General features: G+C 43.6%; 1 protein-coding gene across 1 annotated transcript; it reads left to right on the top strand.

Moving 5' to 3' along the window:
• The first annotated feature begins 3930 nt into the window (after positions 1 to 3930).
• Positions 3931 to 5097, top strand: LOC138191401 (mucin-2-like). Its single transcript, XM_069138149.1, has one exon. The coding sequence runs from the start codon at positions 3931 to 3933 to the stop codon at positions 5095 to 5097; it is 1167 nt and encodes a 388-aa protein (XP_068994250.1).
• The last annotated feature ends 5614 nt before the right edge of the window (positions 5098 to 10711 follow it).

Here is a 10711-nt window from a genome sequence, read left to right as displayed (position 1 = left end):
ACATCGAATGGGAAAACACAAGACAAACAATATTAAATAACTACACACACCCACGAGAAACCTACACACACCAAACACACCACACACAATACATCCCATACAAGTACGCACAAACACAACCCCGCCCAGCAATACTCCCAACACCAAATATACCACCGGCACTCACAGACAACATACGACGAAACCAAACAAACCAAAACACGCAACAGACTCGATACCCCGCAATCACGTATAACTCACCACACTACACTCCGCAACAAACACAAACGAACTCAAACACAGGCACAACACCACATAGATGCTTTAACTGCAACCAACCCGGACACTTCAGATGGCAATGCACACAGGTACAGAACCAGGGAAACGAGTAAGGGTTGACCCAGCAAGGGTGGAGGGCGACCCCACAAACAACACGAACACACCCGAGACAGTAGCACCTACAACAGATAACAACAGAACGGAAAGTAGATTTCACATCAGAATCGAAATACACGGTCACGAATTAAACGCGTTAATAGACACAGGCGCGACACACTCATACCTAGGCGCAGAAGTAATACAAATACTACACAACACAGACACACCGATAGACGACACACCCGACAGAACAGCCACAATGGGAAACGGAACACAGGTGACGATAGAAGGAGCAGTAACACTCCCAATACGCCTCGGCAACATAACAAAAGAAATTAATTTCGGATTAATACCAAACTTAGGCTCGCAATGTATCATTGGGAACAGCGGCTTAATAAGATTTGGAATACAAATAAATTATGGAAAAAACACATGGTCACTTATAGACGACCCACAGACACACTACCACATGCAAGCCAGACCACAAGAACTACCAACACCACTCAAAGAATACATACAAATACATCAAAGACGAAAAATACGACACCAATCAACACAAACACACACAAAACAAGCAAAAGCAGCAGAAAAATTAGAAGCAACGAAACAACAAACGAACCCGAAAACAACAGAAAGACACGAAAACACACAAAAAACAACCATAAAACAAAAACCACTAACACCAACACTACCCAGCACAAAGACACCACCGGAAAACACCCCCCCAAAAGACAACCCACAGATCACACAAATCACTAAGCAAAAAATCATACCCACAAACGCCCAAACAACAGACGACACACAAACCGACAAAGAAACCGAACCACAGATATGCGCAGGAATACAAGAACTCACACAATCACAACACACACAACTACAGACGACAATACAACAGAAAATCTCAACACTACCAGGCCAACTCGGCCTAACACACCTAATCAAACACAAAATAGACACACAAGGACACGCACCCATAAAACAAAGATATTATATGGTATCACCAAAAATTAGAGAAGCCATCCACACAGAAATACACAAAATGCTGAGAGAAGACGTAATAGAACCATCAGAAAGTGAATGGTCGAGCCCAATTGTCATGATAAAAAAGCCAAATAACACATATCGCTTCTGTTTAGACTTCAGAAAAGTAAACTCAGTATCAAAAAAAGACGCATACCCACTACCATACATGACAGCAATATTAGACAAACTACGGACAGCACAGTACATATCAAAAATCGACTTAAGCCAAGCATACTTCCAAATACCCCTCGACGAAGACAGCAAACACATAACAGCCTTTACAGTCCCGGGAATGGGCTTATTTCAATTTAAAAGAATGCCATACGGACTGACAGGCGCACCGGCGACATTCCAAAGACTACTAGACAGACTCATAGGCCCAGAATGCGAACCATATGCATTCGCATACTTAGACGACATAATAATAGTAACACAAACATTTGACGAACACTTACAAAGACTAGAACAAATACTCAAAAGAATTACAGACGCGGGACTAACAATAAACCCAGAGAAGTGCGAATTCGGATGCGCACAAGTAAAATATCTCGGATACATAGTAGACAGACACGGACTACACATAGACCCCGACAAAACACAACCCATAGAAAACTACCCAAGCCCAAAAACAATAAAACAATTACGGAGACTAATTGGCATGGCCTCTTGGTACAGACGATTCATACCTAACTTCGCACACATTACAGAACCACTAACACGACTACTGAAAAAAGACCAGAAATGGCACTGGGGAAAAGAACAAGAAAACGCAATGAACATAATCAAACACGCACTCACATCACCACCCACACTCGCATGCCCAGACTACACACAAACATTCACACTACAAACAGACGCTAGCGGAACAGGGATAGGTGCCGTACTAACACAATCTCTCGATGACGAAGAGCACGTCATAGCATACGCTAGCCGTGCGCTAAGCGAAGCAGAACGTAAATACTCCACAACTGAGAGAGAATGTTTGGCGGTAATCTGGTCCATTAAAAAATTCAGACCCTACGTGGAGGGATACCACTTCAAAGTTATTACAGATCACCACGCACTGAAGTGGCTTAGAGAATTAAAAAACCCCACAGGCCGACTTGCACGATGGGCACTAGAATTATTAGAATACGACTTTGACATTACACACCGAAAAGGTACAATGCACGACGTACCAGACGCACTTTCAAGACGACACGAAGACGAAGAACACATAGAGACAATAGAAGACACGACAGACAAATGGTACACATACAAGAAAACACAAGTACAAACACGCCCAGACAAAAACGAACCATGGCGAATCAGAAACAATCAACTATACTTTCACCGCCCTAACCCCCTACACTCAAACCTCCTACCAGACACAAACCCATGGAAACTAGTAATACCCAAAGACAAAACAACACACATGCTACACGAAAATCACGACGTAATACAAGCAGGCCACTTAGGGATCGAAAAGACATACCAAAGAATAGCCAAAGAATATTATTGGCCAGGGATGTACAGAGACACAGTAAACTACATAAAAAAATGTGACACATGCCAAAGAATTAAAACAATACAAGCGCGACCGGCAGGGCTAATGGGTACTAGAATAATTGAAGAACCGTGGACAGTAGTAGCCTCAGACATCATGGGCCCACTCCCACTATCAAAGAAAAAAAACAAATACATCATAGTTTTTGAAGACCTATACACCAAATGGGTGGAAATTATACCGATACGCAAAGCAAGCGCAAAAACAGTAGAACAGACATTCCACTCACACGTAATATCACGATGGGGTACACCACGCATACTACTAACAGATAACGGCACACCATACATAAACAAACTCATACGCGAACTGACACAAAAATTCAATATAAGACACGCAACAATCCCCCCATACCACGCACAAGCCAACCCCGTAGAACGAGTCAACAGAACCGCTAAAACAATGATCCAAGCCTACGTAAACAACGACCACACAGAATGGGACATACACTTACAAGACTTACAATTCGCAATCAATACATGTACACACACATCAACTAAACACACACCAGCCTTTTTGAACCTAGGAAGGGAATTAAATCCCACACAATGTTTAAGAAATCAGTTAGAAAACGACGACGAAATAGAATTACAAGACACAGACAGATGGACAGACCACTTGAGACGACTACAAATACTTAGAGACGAAGTACAGAGGCACTTAATAGAAGCAAACGAAAAACAAGCACACTACTACAACCTACGAAGACGAGACATTCAATTCAAGGAAGGAGACAGAGTACTAAAAAAGAACCATACACTCTCATCCGGACCAGAAAGAACGACAGCAAAGCTAAGTAAAAAATTCATAGGCCCATACACAATCACTAAGAAAGTCTCACCCACAATATACGAATTAACAACAGAAAGCGGTAAAAATATAGGAAAATGTCACAAAGAAGACCTAAAATTATATACATAATCAAATAAGCAATAAAAGAACCACGCCCAATAACACACCTCGAAAATAAACTAACATGTGTATTCACCCCACAGAAACACAACATGGAAAAGCAGCAACCAAAAATACCGGCCCTGATAACACTGCGACTGACGAGACCGACGACAACGATAACACAGACAGAAAGAACACCACTATTGCAAACACCAGGACAGGCCCCACACCCACACAGATACGGACGCGACGGCACACACCAGACTGAGACCCGACGAACCCTACTACCGACACCCACCACATACATACAGGTAACACAGACCACCACAACAACAACACACATAACAACCACTGCACCCACAGCCACACAGAGACACTCACAAACACACACACCGATGACCACACACACAAGTACACTCTCCGGACCAAGGCAATGCCCGAAATGCAACGGGCTGGTCCGGGGCACAAAATACACAGAACACATGCAAACCTGCACACAAGCTAACACAGACACACCACACCCACCACAAATTGTCACACACCCACCAACAGTTACCCAAACCACACGAACCACGGCCACACACACGACTACACACCCACCCACCAAGAAACAAACACCCCACACAACCACACGCCCCACACCCACACCAACACCACGGCACACACTACCCCCCGCATCACCCCCTCAATGGGCACACACCAGATTCGCGAGACCACAGACAACAGAAGACAGGATCTTACAGACATTCGCCAACATGGACAGACACACAGAACCGACACAGACAAAACAAACATACAAAAAACACACAGGACCACCCCCCGAAATAATAGCCATAATCGCAAATTTACAATCAGCAAGCACCCTGGACGACGAATTACGAGCACAAAGAGAAAGATACATGACCAGACGGACACACGAACGCACAAACACTGACGAAACAGAAGCCAGCACCTCAACACGCCAACCACACACCACACATCAAACAGCACCACACAAAACACAACCCCCAAACACACCAGACACCGACAGCGACACAGATTCCACCACCTCCACCGCAAAAACAGTTATACACATCGAAACCACACACACAAGCACGCCACAGACACAAACGACGGACAACGACACAAACAGTAACACCGACACCACCTCACTTACGGACACAGCCGAACATACACAAACACCCCAACCAACCACATACACCACACGGGACTCAAAACGATACAAAAAACGAAAATCAATACGCAAACAGAAGAAAGAACAAAACAGGAAACACTAGACAAACTGACAACACCAAACGGACGGACGAACAACGACGCACACACAACACGGGACGCAATACGATACAAAAAAGGGGACAAAACAGAAAACACCAAATACACTAACAACACCAAACCGACGGACGAACAACGACAGACGGAGGCCAAAGAAACAGAACACAACCCAAAAAGAGAGAAGAGAAGGGAGAAGCAACCACGAGCCACGAGGTACAAAGAACAACGCAAAAACTCACCAAGATCCACACCGACGAGAGCCACCGAACCAAAACCAAAAATTCAAGTACAAAATAATATAAGAATAGAATAAGTTTGTATAAGAGAAAAAACATGATTTTGATTAAGACACAAGAGACCAAGTAGAATAAGTAGATATAAGACAACCCACAACCCACACCAAACACACACCCCGCAAATACAACCCAACCTACATCCCTTATCCCCGACAGATCGGAGCAGACAACACAGAAACAACAGAAATAACAAAAGGAGAATACACAGACGAAAGGACCACAAAATCCGTCACCGAAACCGGCTCACCCTATAGGCCTCGCCCCGCGTGGGGAGGGGGGAGTTGTGACGTTGCACCTAGAGTGCAAGTCATAACAAACCCCAAACCCGCGGGGAAGAGCCGAACGGGTGAGTCCTGTCCCGTCGGGAAAGGCCCGAACGTAACCGAAGCCCCCCGACGCTCGGCAGAGCCGAGCGCCAGCAGCAGTACGATCACAGCCGTGACAGCATCCAGACCAGAGCAGCCTAGGCTACGAGCAAAAGAGAGAGGGAAAGAAAGAACGAGAGAAACCACCACACTCACACCGACGACCCGCTACACGCACGCCGACGACCCCCGGAACCAGCGAGAACCAGCCACCCTCCACCACACCTCGAGACACACACACACACACGCCGACGACACCAGGTTAGCCTGCATTCTACCGCCGATCTGCCCCTCCCCTCGCAATACCAACTCTTCCGACCTCACATTCCCCGTCACCTCCCACACTCCTCCCCCCCCCCCCCCGCGCGCGTACCTGTAAGTTAGTATTAAGAAACGCTAAGGGCTGAGGCGTGATCAGCCCCCGTTCGAGTCTACAACCCTCTTGTACCTTCCATAGTTTAAGTCGACTCACCTCCCCCGATGGCAACGCATGTACCACCTCCTTTTCTTTGCAAATACACACACCAAGTTTTACCCATTACATCCGCCCCGTCTCTAATTGTCTCTTCCCCCCCCCCCCACATTATTCGTGCGGACTCAAAACCCGTCACAATCTCTTTGTCGAAAACGGTGCAGCTGTGAAAATTAGGCTTGGCTATGGTAGCTTTAGCACCGTACCGTCCATCCCATTCGGTGATCAATGGAACATCTCTGTACTTTCGCACGTTTTCCATTGTTCTGCCAAAAACTGCGTTGTTCATCAGTTTGTAGAAATTTTTCTCGAATTCGTTGTGAGATTTTTTCCGCAAATCGGTATTCAAATCTATATATTTTTTGCGCCACGGGGTTTGCCCGAATTTGAGAACTCTGTGAATTTTGAGTAATTTCAAGCCTAATTGTAAGCATTGTTTCAAAACGCTGTAGTGAACAACGTAGTTTTTTTTGGAAAATAGCGTGGGCGTAAATTTTGGGTGTTTATTGTTCGAAATCGGAGGTACATAGTGCTCCGGACACAATGGTGAATCTTTATGAGTTTCATGCAGTTTCGCAGGATATTCCAAATCTACCTCCAGCGTGTAACCAAACTCCGCATCGTCCGAGATGGTGAGAACGTCGCATTGTCCGAAGTCTGATAACCATTCGAAGGAACTGTATGGCAGAGCAAAGCTCATAGCAGCACCGTACAAATTATTAACGTCAAAGTACATGAGATAAGATTCTTCGACCTCAGGATCGAATTCCTTTCTCATATATCTGTTGTTGGCCTTTGCGTATCTGTTCGAACACTGTGATACACCACCTCGAATACCTTTTTCGATAAACATAACCATGTCTATGTCGGTGAGAAGCTCGAGTTCGATGCCTGTACATTTTAACATTGCATCAAACGACAGACCGGGCGCTGTGTAGTAATGTAATGGATCCAGTTTGTACGTCGTCCAACAATTCTGTCGAAAATTTTGAAAAACGTCAGCCAGTGAAAACACGTCTGTCTGTGAATACAAGTCCGAATACTCTCCCAAAGTTTGGACGTTAAAAGTTTGCCATACGTCGCACGCGTGTGCGTAATCGTCGTCTGATATATTCCAGTCATTCAATTTTGAATAAAACTGTTCTTTGGCTGGTAAATGTTTCTCCTCGAGCTTCTCCCAACTGTCTATGTATTCGTACGGGAAGACACCTTTCCTAGTCAATAACCGAAATTTGTTCAAGCTTCTGCAGAATTTACGTGTTATTGTTTTTTGACAATCGTCCCGATACGATGATAATTTATCGAGGCTGCTAGGCATGAAACGGTACGAATCTATGAAACGGAACGTTACATCCGTTCCCTTAACGAATATAGTGAAGGAAATGTACTTTTCTTTGTTAACAGGTAATAGTTTAACAGTACCTTCGAATGCCGTTGCCAGGGCTTTGATCAGAAAATGTGAATCGTAACCCGACAGATTGTGGAATACCACTGGGATAGTGTGCGAATTTTGGTAATTTAGATTACAGCTGCGGTCAGCAGCACCACGGTACTTTCCCGTGAAATGACAGTGATCCCGATGTTTCACGTCTGTGGGTATAAACGGGTTTTCACAAATATGACAGACCGCCGATAAATCAAATTCGTTGATCCGATTGAAATTTAGCGGTTCCATCGGTACAACAGTCTTGTAGTATCCCTCTAACGAAAGTGCTAATTCCTTCAACTCATTCACAAACCATTGGATGCAAGTTTCTCCGCGATTAATTTTGAATTTTGAAAGCGAATCGTCAAGCGCACAATGTAGATAGTAAGCTATACTGTACGGAAGATGCTTCTGATAAATTGTTCTTGTACCCATCTTTTTGAGCGTAGGTTCCAGTAAACATTCTAGATCCGCGTAAATGCAGAATGGAACGGTTTCTTTGTGCTTGAAATTTTTGAATTTCAGTATCTTTTCCTCCTCTGTAGGTAGAATAACTTTGGTTTTGTTCGAATTCATGCAATCTACATTGTGTTTTGTCAAACATCTTTCAGATTGAAAGTGAGTCAAACATCTATCGCACAACCAAGTACGACCATTACGTTTAGAAATTTGAGAACTTGTTAATCGAGACAGATTTCGAATACAAGTGAAACGAAAGATTCCATTTTTTTCATAATTTTCCATATCAACATCATCATCGTCATCGTCAGTGATTTCAGTTTCTATCGCTAAAAGATGAATTACAGGTTTGTCAGACTTGTTTCGGCTCAAATAAATGGGTACGATTTCACTGCGCTTCTGTTTTTCCGTACTATCTATACCATAAACGTTAATTGAAAGTTTGTTGAGTTTCTCAAATTTTGGAATCTGGTCTGAAGACATTGGAAAATGCAAACTTCCGTATTGTAGCACTGAGCTGAAATACGGATATGAAGTAATTTTACTGGGATTGTTGTTGTCGGCTGGGAACAGAGCTGCGGTGACCGACCAAAGAAAGCAATACGAGTCACTGTTACGGATGTTGACGACAGCCTTATTATCTTGAATATCTTTGGGTAGTGGTGTGTATGTGAAGACACCGCCTCGTAGTGGCACGTACTTGTTAATTTCGACGGTACGATTTATAATTTCAAGTAACGACCAGCCTGAATCCTTTTCCTGGAAATCTTTCACCTTTTTCAACAAATGCTCCTTCGCGTTTTCGATGAACCATTCGTTGATATCCGTTGTCTGGAGGATGATTTCATTTCTCGTATTAAAAAATTTGATCTCTTCCACCGTGCGATCATCTTTTCTAACTTCAAATTTACAAGCCAGGATAACCTTGGCTCTCAAGCTCCCGTCTTTCTTCAAAGCGTTTTTTAGTCTCGTCACAGCTAGTACCTTAGCGTCTTCTAGAAATCTCTTTACATCTTTATGCTTTAAATTGACGATGGATCCAGTTCGAATTCTTCTCTCGAAAGCTGATTCCAAATGTTCCCAGAGAACTTGATCGCTTCTTCTCACTTTTCGCGTACCTCCACCCGTTTTCTGAAAATGTATGAATTTTTCCGCAAGCGCTTTCAAGAGTCCGATCGTTGTGATAATTCTTGTCTTTTCTCCAATCGATGAAGCCTTTCGCAAAATTTTGTTCAGAAGCCGAATATTTTGACTTCCAAATTTTATCTATTTCTGGATCTCTGCTGTTGATGATGATTTGTCCAAGATTTTGTACGCCGATTCCATAATATCGATTAATCTCAAACACTTCGTAGATTCCATCTTGAGCTTTTTCCTTACGTATACTTGACAAGTTGAGACTTAATGATCGTTTGCATTGATGAGCGTCCTTTTTATACGACAGCCGTACGTATGTTTGTGTATGCGCGCGCACCTTTTAGCATTCCCAGAGCGATAGTAACCCAACACCGCAGGTCCATGGCTCTGAATGTACCGCGGCTATCGGTCGACCTTGGATACCAAACCGACATCCGAGTAAGTGAAAAACAATTCTCAGAACCATTAATTTTGGAATGTCACGCGGTTGATAACGTGGATAAGGAATGTGAAGTGGTTGATGTTACACATCAGCGACATCCGAGTGGATAAAAAACAATTCTTGGAACTATTAATTTTGGAATGTCACGTGGTTGATAACGTTGCAAAAGAATGTGGGGGTGGTTGATGTTACACAACAGCAGTCCTATCGTGGGCAAGGAATTCGGAGTGGTTAATGTTACACATCAGCAGTCCTATCGTGGGAAAAAAATGCGGGACGGTAAAAAAGTTCTCGCTCCTGCTGCGCCCTCTACCGTTGGCAAGCGAGCACTACAGACTTTGACCTTCGGTTGGTAAGATTGTCGGTAAAACAACGTCATTTCGACCCTCGACCGATAAGAATTGCCGGCAAAGCAGTACGATTTTTACCCTCGACCGATACAACTGTCGGTAAGGTTGCACGTTTTTGACCTTAAGTCAGTGCGGCAGAGCACGTTTTATCTGACGAGAGTGGGGGTAACCTTCAAGGATTTGCGTCTGGGATGTGCGGAGCGGCTCGGTCGGTAAAGAAGGTGTTTGTACTCACAACTCTCCTTGCTATACTACTATTCGGGTTGTCGAATAAACGAGCCAAATTTGTTTCTCTGTAAATAAGAATTTTTTTTGTTATGAACGATATTACTATTTAAAATATATATACACGTGGCCAGTTACCTGTAAATAAGAGAAACGACAATTAAGGCCACTTATTCGTCTCTCTTTCACCGCTCTGTATATTGTTTAACTCTTCTCTCTATCTGTTCCTCTCCATCTCTCCCTCTCTCTAACTCGACTCTGTTTACCTGTCCATTTCGTACTCGACGAGGCATCTAGCTGGTGTCATATAAGCGTGCGTGGAGACCATTAAGCGCGCTCAATTTAAAGAGAATATATTCTCTTTACATATACATATATTTATAGGATATATATATGTACATATGTCAAGGATAATGAAATGAGCAACGAAGAGGATTATCACCGCCT

This window comes from Neodiprion pinetum, chromosome 1 (assembly GCF_021155775.2).
Source record: "Neodiprion pinetum isolate iyNeoPine1 chromosome 1, iyNeoPine1.2, whole genome shotgun sequence".
NCBI lineage: Eukaryota > Metazoa > Arthropoda > Insecta > Hymenoptera > Diprionidae > Neodiprion > Neodiprion pinetum.
This window is presented reverse-complemented; position numbering and strand designations above follow the sequence as displayed.